Here is a 17143-nt window from a genome sequence, read left to right as displayed (position 1 = left end):
CAACCTGATCCCCATTGCCTTTCCTCACCAGCACTCAGCTTTAACAATCTCGTCCTGCACATCCCACTAGACACTCACATCCATGCACCCTTACCCATTCCCTCTCTCTCTATGCTCGCATTCACAGAACTATGCCACCATGCAGCCCTCACACTCCCTCTCACTCTGATGCTTTGAACACAACTGACAACACACAGGGAGGGCCCTTGGTATTGCAACCTCACTCCATCTTTGTCTCCTTCTAAGTATCTATGCTATGCAATCTCTGCACTCACTCCTTCTTTCTCACTCAACCTCCACTTGTCTCCCTCATTGCAGGAAAAGAGAGCTCACAACAGGAGAGAGCGAGCCAGGACAGGAGGAGGGCCGCCCTCATTAGCCCAGCTCACCCCCTGGGAGGAAGGCGTCCTGGAGATTGCCGGGGCTGACCGAGATGCGGACGTTGGGGAAGGACAGACAGGAGCATCCCCGCAAGCTGGTGACAGAATAGTTTTCCATCTATCTCATTGGTATTGCATGAGTCGCTGATAATGATTCTGAAGTTACATCATATAGACTTATGATCATCTGCAAAATGCAATGTGCATGTAACCTTGGTATCACATATCTAACTTTTTCCTTGACTCCCCCACAGGACCATCGAGAGCCCCCGTCCCCAGTGTGCAGGAGGAAGAGCCTGAGCAGCCAGACTCCTCAGAGGAATCTGCAACCTCTGAGGGCGCAGTGTCAGCAGAAATAAGCGCACCCAGCACCAGCACAGACACTCACACCTCGGTGGGACCTTCGGGACATAGAGTAAAGTTGTCACCTTGTGTATCACAGCTCACAAGTGAGCATCAGCAGATTGTGGAGACAGGGACAGCAGTGGAGAGTCCTCGTCGGAGGGCGCAGGACTCTGCCAGCTCGGCTCAGCTGCATGTCGACCCTCTGCCTTTGGGTCCATCCGTAAGATCAGAGGTGATGGAACTCCATGCACAGATGCAGGAGTCTCTGGCAGGTTTTGTCTCTAGGGTCGCTGCGAGTGTGGAGCGAATGGAGGAGTCCATAGCGAACATGAGCAGAGCCTTTGTGGAGTCATTGGCGCATGAACGCATCAACACGGAAAGGATGGCTACCTACGTGGAAATGATTGCTGCCTCCGTGGTAAGGCTGGCTACGGTAGAGGAGAGGAGGGCAATGGTAGAGGAGAGGAGGGTCACTGGCAAGGTTTGGAAGCTAAGCAGAGCCAGACCTGGTTAGTACCTGGAGGGGTGACCATCAGGGAAGACCAGGTGCAGAAGGTCACAGAAGGAGGCTCGAGGAGGGGCGGTTGGTGAGAAGGTCACGGAAGGAGGAGCGGCTGGTGAGCAGGCCCGGGCGTTGGGCTGAAGATTGTCGGACAGGAGGAATGGTGGAAATGGAATGGCGGCGCGCACCGACGCAGCGGCTTTGCTTCTCCCAGTCATGGGAGCTTGCAAGATCACATTTCGTTGTTCATGTACTTGTGCAATGACAATAAAGTTGAATTATTATTATTATTATTATTAGGAGGTTAGTCGCCAGGGTATGGAAAACATGGTGAGTGTTCAGAATAGAATGACATCTCTTGAGGAGCGATGGGCATCTATTGAATAGAGAAACCAGACCTTCATGGAAGTCCTTCTGAGTAGGACTGCCATTGTAGATACGGGTCCCCATGGCCACCCTGATGTGCAGCAAGCTGCTCTCAAGCCACTTGCAGGCGCTGAGGGGGACCTGACCCATGAGAGGGAGGTTGGTGGCAGACCTCAAGGAAGTGGGGGCTCCTCTCCAAGCGCTCACACTTCCATGCCACTGCAGAGCCCTCGGTCAGAGCCCCGCCGGAGTACACACCCAATGGAGATAGAGGTCTCAACCCCTGCACAGCCGCAGGAGCAGCAGACAGCTGGCAAGCCCTCACAGGCTCACCATCCCAGAGGACACCCGCCAAAGGCGTCGAGACAGGAGCAGCAGGAAAGTGAGCAAGGGGCCTCCACATCTGCTGAAGCCACAGGGGAACCACTACTTAGGAGCATGCGTAAGAGGAAAATAAAGCACAAATAGTCACAAGGGTAGTCACTTGGGTGAAATGCTGTGTATTTTGTAAAAATGCCATCAGTTGTTCGTTTTTCATAAAAATTCTGATGGCAACTTCTGCAGTTGTGGCGTGTGTCATTTCGCGAATGGGGCTGGAGGTCCTCTAATGCCAAGAGGGGAAGGAAAAAACGGCCTCCCATGCTTTTGGTAGGTGCCTCAGTTGAGGAAGCGCTGAGCGAGTGTGGCGAGAAGGGTCTCGCAGGAGGTCACACTGGAGAAGTGTGTGAGGCTCCAACCTTCCACAGGTGTGGTTAGGCCTGGTAAAAGTTGCCCCAGACCTGAGACAACAAAGTCCTGCCACCTGCAAATGATGACTGATCAAATCTCCTCTTTAATGTTGGACTTGTAGCTGATAGTCAGCAAGCCAATAGTGTTCACACCAGGTTTCACAGGCGTGAACCCCACCAGGTGTATTTTACTTGGGAAAAGGGTTAAACAGGCAAGGGCCTGTTAAAATGGGATTATAAAGGCCAATCAGTGCTGTTTAAGGGCCCTAAAGACCAGTCCCATCTGCTGCGTGGTGGAGACGGGAACCGGGGCGGGGGGGTCCCGACCCCCAGGTTTTGCGATTTTAACCCCCCGCACGCCTAAATGCTCGCCTGTTGGCTGCGTTAAAATCAAGCCCAGAGTGTCCACAGCACCTGGTCTGCACTCAAGGCCTCCATAATCAGCACCTGTGAAGAGACGCTTGGTCATTCGACCAGGAAACACCAAGACTGGTTCGATGAGAACGACCAGGAGATCCAGGAGCTAATAAGCCGCAAGCGCAAGGCATTCCTGATCTGGAAACAGCAACAGAACTCGAGAGCAAGAAAGCAGCTCTACAGACGCCTGAAGGTCGAGGTCCAACAAAAAACTTGCGACCTAAAGAACAGATGGTGGGTGGAGAAAGCGCAGGAGATCCAGCAGCTAGCCGACAACCACGACGTGCGTGGATTCTTTAGCGCAGTCAAGACCACCTATGGCCCAAGCACCCAAGGTCCTACCCCACTGCGGGCCAAGAATGGAGAGGTACTCATCAAGGACAGAGTGGCAGTCAGTGCCTGCTGGAAGGAGCACTTCGAAGATCTCCTTAACCGAGACTCTGTCTTCGACGCGAGTGTCCTCAACTCCATCCCGCAGCATGCTACCCGCCACCATCTCAGCACAATCCCAGCCCGACATGAGGTTGAAAAGGCCATCCGACAACTGAGAACAACAAGGCCTCAGGAGCAGATGGAATCCCCGCCGGGGTGCTAAAACATGGCAGAGAAGCACTATTGGCGCGAATACATGAACTCATTTCTCTTATTTGGAAGGAGGAGAGCATGCCAGGGGATCTCAGAGACGCCGTAATCGTGACCATCTTCAAGAAAGGTGACAAGTCCGATTGCAGTAATTACAGAGGAGTTTCCCTGCTGTCTGCCACAGGGAAAGTGACTGAGGAGGATTCTTGCGATGACTCCTCCCAGAGTCACAATGTGGATTCCACCCACTAAGGGGCACAATAGACCTGATCTTCACCGCACGTCAATTACAAGAGAAATGCAGGGAACAGCACCAACCGCTCTACATGGCCTTCTTTGACCTCACAAAGGCCTTCGACGCTGTCAATCATGCGGGATTATGGAGTATCCTCCTCAAATTCGGCTGCCCTCAAAAGTTTGTCACCATCCTCCACCTGCTTCACGACGACATGCAAGCCGTGATCCTGACCAACGGATCCACCACAGACCCAATTCACGTATGAACTGGGGTCAAGCAAAGCTGTGTCATCGCACCAACGCTCTTCTCGATCTTCCTGGCTGCAATGCTCCATCTCGCCCTCAGTAAGCTACCAGCTGGAGTGGAGCTAATCTACAGAACAAACGAGAAACTGTTCAACCTCCGTCGCCTCCAGTCCAGATCCAAGGTCATCCCATCCTCTGTCATCAAATTACAGTATGCAGACGACGCTTGCTTCTGTGCACACTCTGAGGCCGAACTCTAAACCATTGTCAACACCTTCACCGAAGCGTACGAGAGCATAGGCCTTACACTAAACATCCATAAGACAAAGGTCCTCTACCAACCTGCCCCCACCGCACAGTACTGCTCCCTGATTATCAAAATCCATGATGTGGCCTTGAACAACATGGACCACTTTCCGTACCTCGGGAGCCTACTGTCAACAAGGGCAGACATCGATGACTAAGTCCAACACCGCCTTCAGTGTGGCAGTGCAGCCTTCGGTCGCCTGAGGAAGAGAGTGTTTTAAGACCAGGACCTCAAACCCAGCACCAAGCTCATGGTCCACAGAGCAGTAGTGATACCCGCCCTCCTGTATGCTTCAGAGACATGGTCCATGTACAGCAGGCACCTCAAGGCACTGGAGAGGTACCACCAACGCTGCCTCCAAGATCCTGCAAATCCATTGGCAGGATAGGCGTACCAACATCAGTGTTCTCGCTCAGGTGTGTCACTGTGTGACTGTTCACAGTGATACTGTGCGACTGTTCATCCTGATCCCGTGCGACTGTTCAATGATCCCGTGCGACAGTTCAGTGATCCCGTGCGACAGTTCAGTGATCCCGTGCGACAGTTCAGTGATCCCGTGCGACAGTTCAGTGATCCCGTGCGACTGTTCAGTGATCCCGTGCGACTGTTCAGTGATCCCGTGCGACAGTTCAGTGATCCCGTGCGACTGTTCAGTGATCCCGTGCGACTGTTCAGTGATCCCGTGCGACAGTTCAGTGATCCCGTGCGACAGTTCAGTGATCCCGTGCGACTGTTCAGTGATCCTGTGCGACAGTTCAGTGATCCCGTGCGACAGTTCAGTGATCCCGTGCGACAGTTCAGTGGTCCCGTGCGACAGTTCAGTGATCCCGTGCGACAGTTCAGTGATCCCGTGCGACAGTTCAGTGATCCCGTGCGACAGTTCAGTGGTCCCGTGCCACTGTTCAGTGATCCCGTGCGACAGTTCAGTGATCCCGTGCGACAGTTCAGTGATCCCGTGCGACAGTTCAGTGATCCCGTGCGACAGTTCAGTGATCCCGTGCGACAGTTCAGTGATCCCGTGCGACTGTTCAGTGATCCCGTGCGACAGTTCAGTGATCCCGTGCGACAGTTCAGTGATCCCGTGCGACTGTTCAGTGGTCCCGTGCCACTGTTCAGTGATACTGTGCCACTGTTCACAGTGATACTGGTGCTGTGATGATTCTATATCCCTCTGACCTAATATTGTACCACATTGTCACCATTTATTTTGACAATTGAACTTCTTTCACCCGTTCTTGTGTGTGTTTTGCAGCATCTGACAAACTGCTCATCTGTCTGGATTGTGTCAAGGATTTCCAGGGCTATTGATGAAAAAATTGCAGATGAGATATTTGGTAAAACTGTAAAAACTGCCACTAATGGGGGAAGATGTCAAGACGTTGTTTTTATCTGCACGCAGACAGATGATATCCAGCCGGAAGAATACATAAGGTCTGTTTGCATTCAGTGAATGTACACTAAAGTTAGTTATATTTATCATCTTACTTGGAGACCCCCCACCACCACCCTTTGGTGCTGCTTATAGTAGAGTCATAGAGTCATAGAGTTATACAGCACAGAAAGAGGCCCTTCGGCCCATCGTGTCTGCGCCGACCATCAATCCCTGTCCCAGTCTAATCCCATTTTCCAGCATTTGGTCCATAGCCTTGTATGCAGTAGGTCAGAGGTTACCCTGTTTACTAAAGTCAGAAACAGCTGCCTTGATTTTAACTCCCGTGTCGTTGGGGGGTTTGGGTGGGGGGCAAATATTAGGTTCAACCAGCCCAACTCCATTCCCGCCTCAATAAATTGTAACATACAGAAATCAGGCCATTGACGAGGCCCTCGCAAAAGGCAGGTGCGGGCCTAATTAGCATTCCTTTTCCTGGCCTGATGACATCATCAACGCTGTGACTTGCATTTAACTGGTAGCGAGGGGAATGTCCGGCAGTTGATCCGAGGTGGGAGCTGCAGATTCCCCTATCCCAATCTCTCGTCCCTTGGCCCGATCTCCCTTTTCCCCCTCCACGGAATCAGAGATCGTGGGCGGGGGAGGGATGAGATTGGAGGTTGGGGCTGGGGGAGGGCGCCTTTCTCTTTCTGAATGCTCCGTAAATAATAAAGTTACCCATAACCAGCTCAGAAATATGTTAAGTAAGGGTATCAAGGAATGTAGAATAAAGGTGAGCAAATGGAGATGAGGTACAGATCAGCCATGATCTAATTGAATGGTGGAACAGGCTCAAGTGGCAGAATGGCCTCCTCCTGTTCCTATGTTCCAGAGACCAGCCATTAGGAGAGAAATCTCCACCTTCTGTCTTCCCTCCCCAGACAAGGTGAAAGCCCTGGAACTCCTGGGCAGACATGCAGGAGAAGCAGAGGAAGTCAGGGAAGTAGGAAGGGAGGAGCTAGCTGCAGGTTGGTCACAACATTCACCTTCTTGTATCCCTTGACCTGTCTCATTGCACCAAAATCTGACACTAAGATCCTGTGAATATCAGCAGTGACAGAAGATATTAACCAAGTCATACACCCGACTTGCAGTACTTTCTATTCTATTATATCGAACTACATAGAAATTACAGCACAGAAGCAGTCCATGCTGGTGTTCATTCTCCATTTGAGCTGTATTCTAATCCCACGCGTCTGTCTCTGATGGCTTGTAGCTGGTAAAAGGGATGTGCTGAATGACCTCCTCCTCAGTCGGGAACTCATCATGATGCTGAGCCTAGAGGGCTTGCCCACCCTTCCTCTTCCTCATTCAGAGCAGGAAGGAGCAGTCCTTTTCAGTTCTGGAGCTTGCAGCATGCAGTAACAATGCGGTACTCTCACTGGACTGTGGAAGTGCTGCACCTGCTCTGTTCACACATTTGAGGTGGAGTTTCAGTATGCCAATGGTCCAGTTGCACCATGGGCTTCATTCTATAGAAAGCAACCTGGGCAGCAAACAATGACCTGGGAATCGGCTCCTGCCTCCAGGCCACTGTACTGTGAGCCACAACATGTCCTTTATTGGGCCGTTATTTCCTGGAGGTGGGAGCAAAGCTGGTACTGCTCCCATATATAAGGATTGGAAGAAAGAAACATTTTGCATTTATATAATGCCTTTCACAACCTCAGGACGTCCCAAAGCGCTTTACAGTCAATGAAGTACTTTTGAAGTGTAGTCACTGTTGTAATGTAGGAAATTTGACAGTGAATTTGTGTACAGCAAGCTCCCACAAACAGCAATGAATTTATGAACAGATAATTTGTTTTAGTGATTATGGTTGAGGGATAAATATTGGCAGGACACCGGGAGAATTCCCGTGCCCTTCTTCGAAATGGGATGGGATCGTTTATGTCAAACTGAGATGGCAGACGGGGCCCTGATTTAATGTCTCATCCAAAAGACGGCATCTCCGACAGTGCAGCACTCCCTCAGTATTGCAGTAAAGTGACAGCCCAAATTTTGTGCTCAATTCTCTGGAGTGGGATTTGAACTCTCAACTTTCTGACTCGGGCGAGAGTGTTCCCCATTGAGCCAGGGCTCGTATGTCAGACGCGTTGGCCCAGAATTTGTGGTCAGTGGCGAAGCAAAGGGGCTCGCTGTTGGCCCTGAAGAAAGCTGTCCAGAGATCTCACGATCTCTGTGGTGAGAACTTTGCCTTTTTCGATGTTCAAGTGATTTCAGTGCTCTGTAGTGGGAACCCCTGGAGCGATGCTGAATTCTCACAGACAGGAAACCATGAGAAGCTGCTTTTATCTGGACATTTAAAAAATGTTACAGAGTGAAACAAAGATTGGGACTCACAACTGGAGATAAGGTAAAACCTGAAATATCATGATCAAACTTAAAAAAAAAATGTAAAATTAAAAAAAATTGTACATTTTATCATAATGGAGAAATTTGACACTCCACAAATGTAAGAACTAGTTTTTCAGGGCCATAATGTTTGTTCTACATGAAATGTTAGCTCTAATTTTTTTTTCCGTACACGGGCCATTTCCACACATGCGTGGCGTCTTCCTGCGGCAGCAGCTTGTGAGTGGCCTGCGCGGGACGCTGTTCGTTCGCTAACATTAACCACCGCAAATTCGGGCCATTATTAATGTCCTGATACTGAAACGTTCTGATTCGCTGTTTCAGGGAACATGATATCACGATTGAAGAAATGAACACAGCTGTAAGTAAATATTAGACAAACATTTACAATGATAAAAACCCTGAGCATAGAGAGCAGGATCAGATTATTCCTTTTCTTTCAAAGACCAACCCCTTCAGACATATTGAGGAGCATTTGACAGAACACAAGAAAAAGAAACGATTTTGCATGCTGCATCGAAATAAATATGTAAAGGAGGCTATGATGAAACAATATGAAAAGAAGTTGAATAAACTGATGGTAAGTGCAATCCCTCACGTATTTGTAACCAGTGCGAACCCAGCTCATGACCCAAGGAAATATATTTTTTTGCACACCTGCACAACACTCCTCAGCTACAATTAAGTTCACAGCATCAGATAGTGTATTATACCCTGAGCATTGAATATACAGGGCAGAGTGTGACACCCTGAGCATTGAATATACAGGGCAGAGTGTGATACCCTGAGCATTGAATATACAGGGCAGAGTGTGACACCCTGAGCATTGAATATACAGGGCAGAGTGTGATACCCTGAGAATTGAATATACAGGGCAGAGTGTGATACCCTGAGTGCTGAATATACAGGGCAGAGTGTGATACCCTGAGCATTGAATATACAGGGCAGAGTGTGACACCCTGAGCATTGAATATACAGGGCAGAGTGTGATACCCTGAGAATTGAATATACAGGGCAGAGTGTGATACCCTGAGTGCTGAATATACAGGACAGAGTGTGATACCCTGAGCATTGAATATACAGGGCAGAGTGTGACACCCTGAGCATTGAATATACAGGGCAGAGTGTGATACCCTGAGCATTGAATATACAGGGCAGAGTGTGATACCCTGAGCATTGAATATACAGGACAGAGTGTGATACCCTGAGCATTGAATATACAGGGCAGAGTGTGATACCCTGAGCATTGAATATACAGGGCAGAGTGTGATACCCTGAGCATTGAATATACAGGACAGAGTGTGATACCCTGAGCATTGAATATACAGGGCAGAGTGTGATACCCTGAGCATTGAATATACAGGACAGAGTGTGATACCCTGAGCATTGAATATACAGGGCAGAGTGTGATACCCTGAGCATTGAATATACAGGGCAGAGTGTGATACCCTGAGCATTGAATATACAGGGCAGAGTGTGATACCCTGAGTGCTGAATATACAGGACAGAGTGTGATACCCTGAGCATTGAATATACAGGACAGAGTGTGATACCCTGAGCATTGAATATACAGGACAGAGTGTGATACCCTGAGCATTGAATATACAGGACAGAGTGTGTAACCCTGAGTGCTGAATATACAGGGCAGAGTGTGATACCCTGAGCATTGAATATACAGGGCAGAGTGTGATACCCTGAGCATTGAATATACAGGGCAGAGTGTGATACCCTGAGTGCTGAATATACAGGGCAGAGTGTGATACCCTGAGCATTGAATATACAGGGCAGAGTGTGATACCCTGAGCATTGAATATACAGGACAGAGTGTGATACCCTGAGCATTGAATATACAGGACAGAGTGTGATACCCTGAGCGCTGAATATACAGGACAGAGTGTGATACCCTGAGCATTGAATATACAGGGCAGAGTGTGTAACCCTGAGCATTGAATATACAGGGCAGAGTGTGATACCCTGAGTGCTGAATATACAGGACAGAGTGTGATACCCTGAGCATTGAATATACAGGGCAGAGTGTGATACCCTGAGTGCTGAATATACAGGACAGAGTGTGATACCCTGAGCATTGAATATACAGGACAGAGTGTGATACCCTGAGCATTGAATATACAGGGCAGAGTGTGATACCCTGAGCATTGAATATACAGGACAGAGTGTGATACCCTGAGCATTGAATATACAGGACAGAGTGTGATACCCTGAGCATTGAATATACAGGACAGAGTGTGATACCCTGAGCATTGAATATACAGGACAGAGTGTGATACCCTGAGCATTGAATATACAGGACAGAGTGTGATACCCTGAGCATTGAATATACAGGGCAGAGTGTGATACCCTGAGTGCTGAATATACAGGACAGAGTGTGATACCCTGAGCATTGAATATACAGGACAGAGTGTGATACCCTGAGCATTGAATATACAGGGCAGAGTGTGATACCCTGAGCATTGAATATACAGGACAGAGTGTGATACCCTGAGCATTGAATATACAGGACAGAGTGTGATACCCTGAGCATTGAATATACAGGACAGAGTGTGATACCCTGAGCATTGAATATACAGGGCAGAGTGTGATACCCTGAGCATTGAATATACAGGGCAGAGTGTGATACCCTGAGCATTGAATATACAGGACAGAGTGTGATACCCTGAGCATTGAATATACAGGGCAGAGTGTGATACCCTGAGCATTGAATATACAGGGCAGAGTGTGATACCCTGAGCATTGAATATACAGGACAGAGTGTGATACCCTGAGCATTGAATATACAGGACAGAGTGTGATACCCTGAGCATTGAATATACAGGGCAGAGTGTGATACCCTGAGCATTGAATATACAGGACAGAGTGTGATACCCTGAGCATTGAATATACAGGACAGAGTGTGATACCCTGAGCATTGAATATACAGGGCAGAGTGTGATACCCTGAGCATTGAATATACAGGACAGAGTGTGATACCCTGAGAATTGAATATACAGGACAGAGTGTGATACCCTGAGCATTGAATATACAGGACAGAGTGTGATACCCTGAGCATTGAATATACAGGGCAGAGTGTGATACCCTGAGCATTGAATATACAGGACAGAGTGTGATACCCTGAGAATTGAATATACAGGACAGAGTGTGATACCCTGAGCATTGAATATACAGGGCAGAGTGTGATACCCTGAGTGCTGAATATACAGGACAGAGTGTGATACCCTGAGCATTGAATATACAGGACAGAGTGTGTAACCCTGAGTGCTGAATATGCAGGGCAGAGTGTGATACCCTGAGAATTGAATATACAGGGCAGAGTGTGATACCCTGAGCATTGAATATACAGGACAGAGTGTGATACCCTGAGCATTGAATATACAGGGCAGAGTGTGATACCCTGAGTGCTGAATATACAGGACAGAGTGTGATACCCTGAGCATTGAATATACAGGACAGAGTGTGTAACCCTGAGTGCTGAATATACAGGACAGAGTGTGTAACCCTGAGTGCTGATTATACAGAACAGAGTGTGATACCCTGAGCATTGAATATACAGGACAGAGTGTGATACCCTGAGCATTGAATATACAGGACAGAGTGTGATACCCTGAGCATTGAATATACAGGACAGAGTGTGATACCCTGAGCATTGAATATACAGGGCAGAGTGTGATACCCTGAGCATTGAATATACAGGGCAGAGTGTGATACCCTGAGCATTGAATATACAGGGCAGAGTGTGATACCCTGAGCATTGAATATACAGGACAGAGTGTGATACCCTGAGCATTGAATATACAGGGCAGAGTGTGATACCCTGAGCATTGAATATACAGGGCAGAGTGTGATACCCTGAGCATTGAATATACAGGGCAGAGTGTGATACCCTGAGCGCTGAATATACAGGACAGAGTGTGTAACCCTGAGTGCTGATTATACAGAACAGAGTGTGATACCCTGAGCATTGAATATACAGGGCAGAGTGTGATACCCTGAGCATTGAATATACAGGGCAGAGTGTGATACCCTGAGCATTGAATATACAGGACAGAGTGTGATACCCTGAGCATTGAATATACAGGGCAGAGTGTGATACCCTGAGCATTGAATATACAGGACAGAGTGTGATACCCTGAGCATTGAATATACAGGACAGAGTGTGATACCCTGAGCATTGAATATACAGGACAGAGTGTGATACCCTGAGCATTGAATATACAGAACAGAGTGTGATACCCTGAGCATTGAATATACAGGACAGAGTGTGATACCCTGAGCATTGAATATACAGGACAGAGTGTGATACCCTGAGTGCTGAATATGCAGGGCAGAGTGTGATACCCTGAGCATTGAATATACAGGGCAGAGTGTGATACCCTGAGCATTGAATATACAGGACAGAGTGTGATACCCTGAGCATTGAATATACAGGACAGAGTGTGATACCCTGAGCATTGAATATACAGGACAGAGTGTGATACCCTGAGCATTGAATATACAGGACAGAGTGTGATACCCTGAGCATTGAATATACAGGACAGAGTGTGATACCCTGAGCATTGAATATACAGAACAGAGTGTGATACCCTGAGCATTGAATATACAGGACAGAGTGTGATACCCTGAGCATTGAATATACAGGACAGAGTGTGATACCCTGAGCATTGAATATACAGGACAGAGTGTGATACCCTGAGTGCTGAATATGCAGGGCAGAGTGTGATACCCTGAGCATTGAATATACAGGACAGAGTGTGTAACCCTGAGTGCTGAATATGCAGGGCAGAGTGTGATACCCTGAGCATTGAATATACAGGACAGAGTGTGATACCCTGAGCATTGAATATACAGGGCAGAGTGTGATACCCTGAGCATTGAATATACAGGACAGAGTGTGATACCCTGAGCATTGAATATACAGAACAGAGTGTGATACCCTGAGCATTGAATATACAGGACAGAGTGTGATACCCTGAGCATTGAATATACAGAACAGAGTGTGATACCCTGAGCATTGAATATACAGGACAGAGTGTGATACCCTGAGCATTGAATATACAGGACAGAGTGTGATACCCTGAGTGCTGAATATACAGGACAGAGTGTGATACCCTGAGCATTGAATATACAGGACAGAGTGTGATACCCTGAGCATTGAATATACAGGACAGAGTGTGATACCCTGAGTGCTGAATATGCAGGGCAGAGTGTGATAGCCTGAGCATTGAATATACAGGACAGAGTGTGATACCCTGAGCATTGAATATACAGGACAGAGTGTGATACCCTGAGCATTGAATATACAGGACAGAGTGTGTAACCCTGAGTGCTGAATATGCAGGGCAGAGTGTGTAACCCTGAGTGCTGATTATACAGAACAGAGTGTGATACCCTGAGCATTGAATATACAGGGCAGAGTGTGATACCCTGAGCATTGAATATACAGGACAGAGTGTGATACCCTGAGCATTGAATATACAGGACAGAGTGTGATACCCTGAGCATTGAATATACAGGGCAGAGTGTGATACCCTGAGCATTGAATATACAGGGCAGAGTGTGATACCCTGAGTGCTGAATATACAGGACAGAGTGTGATACCCTGAGCATTGAATATACAGGGCAGAGTGTGATACCCTGAGCATTGAATATGCAGGGCAGAGTGTGTAACCCTGAGCATTGAATATACAGGGCAGAGTGTGATACCCTGAGCATTGAATATACAGGGCAGAGTGTGATACCCTGAGCATTGAATATACAGGACAGAGTGTGATACCCTGAGCATTGAATATACAGGGCAGAGTGTGATACCCTGAGCATTGAATATACAGGACAGAGTGTGTAACCCTGAGTGCTGAATATGCAGGGCAGAGTGTGTAACCCTGAGTGCTGATTATACAGGACAGAGTGTGATACCCTGAGCATTGAATATACAGGGCAGAGTGTGATACCCTGAGCATTGAATATGCAGGGCAGAGTGTGATACCCTGAGCGCTGAATATACAGGGCAGAGTGTGTAACCCTGAGCATTGAATATACAGGGCAGAGTGTGATACCCTGAGCATTGAATATACAGGACAGAGTGTGTAACCCTGAGTGCTGATTATACAGAACAGAGTGTGATACCCTGAGCATTGAATATACAGGGCAGAGTGTGATACCCTGAGCATTGAATATACAGGGCAGAGTATCCCTAATTATTGAACATGGAAGCTGCTTAAATTGAAATCACCTGTCTCATTTCAAGTTTTTATTTTTCAGAAGAAGACGTCTGCAGAATGGGAATTTTCAAAAGATGATCTGAATGTCTACACTGTGAGCTCTATACAATATTGGGAGTTAAAGAGCAGGGAGCCAAACTGCAGAGCATTGGCAACAGGTTTGTGTGGGTTCTCTATATATTGCTTCAGGTTTAGGAGGACCATGTTTGCTGGGATTCCTTGTAACTGATAGCAAATGTGTCCTGGATTTTTCCAAGCTCTGCAGGTCCATGGCGGGCATGTCCATGGCATGTGCAGACCTCGCGTCTGCCTCGAACCCGGCCTCAAACAAGATTTTACGTAAATAGGACTTCTTTTTTTTAAAGATAGGAACAGGAGTAGGCCATTCGGCCCTCGAGCCTGTTTCGCCATTTAATGAGATCATGGCTGATCATCCAAACTCAGTACCCTGTCCCTGCTTTCTCCCCATATCCCTTGATCCCTTTAGCCTTAAGAAATATATCTAACTCATTCTTGAATATATTTAATGAATTTGCCTCAACTGCCTTCTGTCGTAGCGAATTCCACAGGTTCACCACTCTCTGGGTGAAGAAATTCCTCCTCATCTCAGTCCTAAATGGCTTACCCCTTATCTTTAGACTGTGACCCCTGGTTCTGGACTCCCCCGCCATGGGGAACATCCTTCCTGCATCTAGTCTGTCTAGTCCTGCTAGAATTTTATAAGTTTCAATGAGATCCCCTCTCATTCTTCTAAACTCTAGCGAATATAAGCCTAATCAACCCAATCTCTCCTCATACGTCATTCCTGCCATCCCAGGTATCAGTCTGATGAATCTTTGCTGCACTCCCTCCATGGCAAGAACATCCTTCCTCAGATAAGGCGACCAAAACTGCACACAATACTCAAGGTGTGGTCTCACCAAGGCCTTGTACAACTGAAGCAAGACATCCTTGCTCCTGTACTCGAATCCTCTCGCTATGAAGGCCAACATACCATTTGCCTTCTTAACCACCTGCTGCACCTGCATGCTTACCTTCAGCGACTGGTGCACAAGAACACCCAGGTCTCGTTGCACTTCCCCTTTTCCCAATCTATTGGCGTTCAGATAATAATCTGCCTTCCTGTTTTTGCCACCAAAGTGGATAACCTCGCATTTATCCACATTGGACAGATGCATGGCAAATGCAATATAATCACCCAACCTATCCAAATCATACTGGAGTTTCTCTGCATCCTCCTCACAGCACACACGCCCACCCAGCTTTGTGTCGTCTGCAAACTTGGAGATATTACATCTAGTTCCCTCATTTAGATCATTTATATATATTATGAATAGCTGGGGTCCTAGCACCGATCCCTGTGGTACCCAACTAGTCACTGCCTGCCACTCGGAAAAAGACCCATTTATTCCAACTTAAGCCCACCCTGCGATGATCCCGGCCAATTAATAGGAAGCGGGCCTGATGACGACATTTGATGACACGTCATCAGCCAGTTTCCTTAAAGGGGCCATATCCAAAATGATTTTGACTGTTCTGCTGTCAGTGTTCTGCAGCATTGAGTTGCTGCAAACACTGACAAGCACTGCACAGCGGTGCATGGCTGCACCCAGTCTCTCCCATGACTCCCTCCATATGCTTATGGAGGGAGTCATAGCACGCAAGGAGGTTCTCTTCCCTTACAATGGGCGGAAGACACCTCCCCAGGACACCAACGGAACCTGGTTGGACATTGCGCAGGAGGGCACAAGCAGGGATGTCATCAGGAGGACCAGGCTGCAGTGACGCAAACTTTTCAATGATCTCAGTAGATCACGAAACGTTACTGCAAAGCCACACTCAGCCTCATGCTGCTGTGCCACTCATCACATCCCCATCACTCTGCCTTCCTGACCCGACTCCTGCACATCCTTACTCACACCAACTTACCTTGCACCTCCACCCATCCCTCTCTATCTACATTATCACTTCCCCATCTCACTAGCCAACGCTCACACTCACTTTCATCCTTGTCCAATCTTAACAACTAACAACACACAAGGGTAGGCACTTCGGTGTTTTAGCCAATGTTTGTGTAAACTTTCTGTTCATGTGTCGTCAAGCAGTGAAATCCTTATTGTCACCACTTTGCCGCCTTGGACAGATTCGCGTGCACCTTTGAAAATGTGTTAGTGAGTTCCAGTGAATGGTGAGACATAACTTCCCCCCCCCCACCCCAGACCATTCCACTGGCGATGAGTGAGAAAGGAATGCCTTGGGCAATATAGGGACGCTGTATTGTGCTGGTGTAGGGTGGTGCCATAAGAACATAGAAATAGAAGCAGGAGTGGGACATTTGGCCCTTTGAACCTGCTCCACCATTCAATAAGATCATGGCTGATCTTCTACCTCATCTCCGCTTTCCTGCACTATCCCCATATCCCTTGATTCCCTTAATATTCGAAAATCTATCGATCTCTGTCTTGAATGTCTGAGTGAAGAAATGTCTCCTTATCTCAGTCCTAAATGGCCAACCCCTTATTCTGAGACTGACCTCGTGTTCTAGACTCCCCAGCCAGGGGAAACATCCTCCCTGCATCTACCCTGTCAAGTCCTGTAAGAATTTTGTATGTTTCAATGAGATCACCTCATTCTTCTAAACTCGAGCGAATATAGGCCTTGGCTACTCAATCTCTCCTCATAGGACAATCCCCCCATCCCAGGAACCAGTCTGGTGAACCTTCGTTGCACTCCCTCTATGGCAAGTATATCCTTCCTTAGGTAAGGAGACCAAAACTGTACACAATACTCCAGGTGTGGTCTCACCAGGGCCCTATATAATTGCAGTAAGATGTCTTTACTCTTATACTCAAATCCTCTTGTAATAAAGGCCAACATACCATTTGCTTTCCTAATTGATTGCTGTACCTGCATGTTAACTTTCAGTGATTCGTGTACAAGGACACCCAGGTCCCTCTGAACACCAACATTTCCCAATCTCTCACCATTTAAAAAATACTCTGCTTTTCTATTTTTC

The 17143-nt window shown here is 47.6% G+C and overlaps 2 protein-coding genes across 3 annotated transcripts in view; one reads left to right on the top strand and one right to left on the bottom strand.

Annotated features, from left to right (window-relative positions):
* Window positions 1–17143, bottom strand: part of LOC147103016 (nuclear GTPase SLIP-GC-like) — a 425066-nt gene that overhangs the window by 168815 nt on the left and 239108 nt on the right. The window lies entirely within an intron of this gene.
* The window catches only part of LOC147103017 (nuclear GTPase SLIP-GC-like), a 67395-nt gene that overhangs the window by 37708 nt on the left and 12544 nt on the right, over window positions 1–17143 (top strand). Inside the window, exons 6-9 of the mRNA XM_085963124.1 lie at window positions 5363–5541; window positions 8219–8255; window positions 8340–8474; window positions 14168–14285. Coding sequence (XP_085819250.1) covers window positions 5363–5541; window positions 8219–8255; window positions 8340–8474; window positions 14168–14285 — 469 coding nt within the window. The remainder of the gene's footprint in view (window positions 1–5362; window positions 5542–8218; window positions 8256–8339; window positions 8475–14167; window positions 14286–17143) is intronic.

Source organism: Somniosus microcephalus, chromosome 20 (assembly GCF_052327205.1).
Source record: "Somniosus microcephalus isolate GS21.2 chromosome 20, FLI_Smic_1.0, whole genome shotgun sequence".
In the NCBI taxonomy this organism is placed as follows: Eukaryota; Metazoa; Chordata; class Chondrichthyes; order Squaliformes; family Somniosidae; genus Somniosus; species Somniosus microcephalus.
This window is presented reverse-complemented; position numbering and strand designations above follow the sequence as displayed.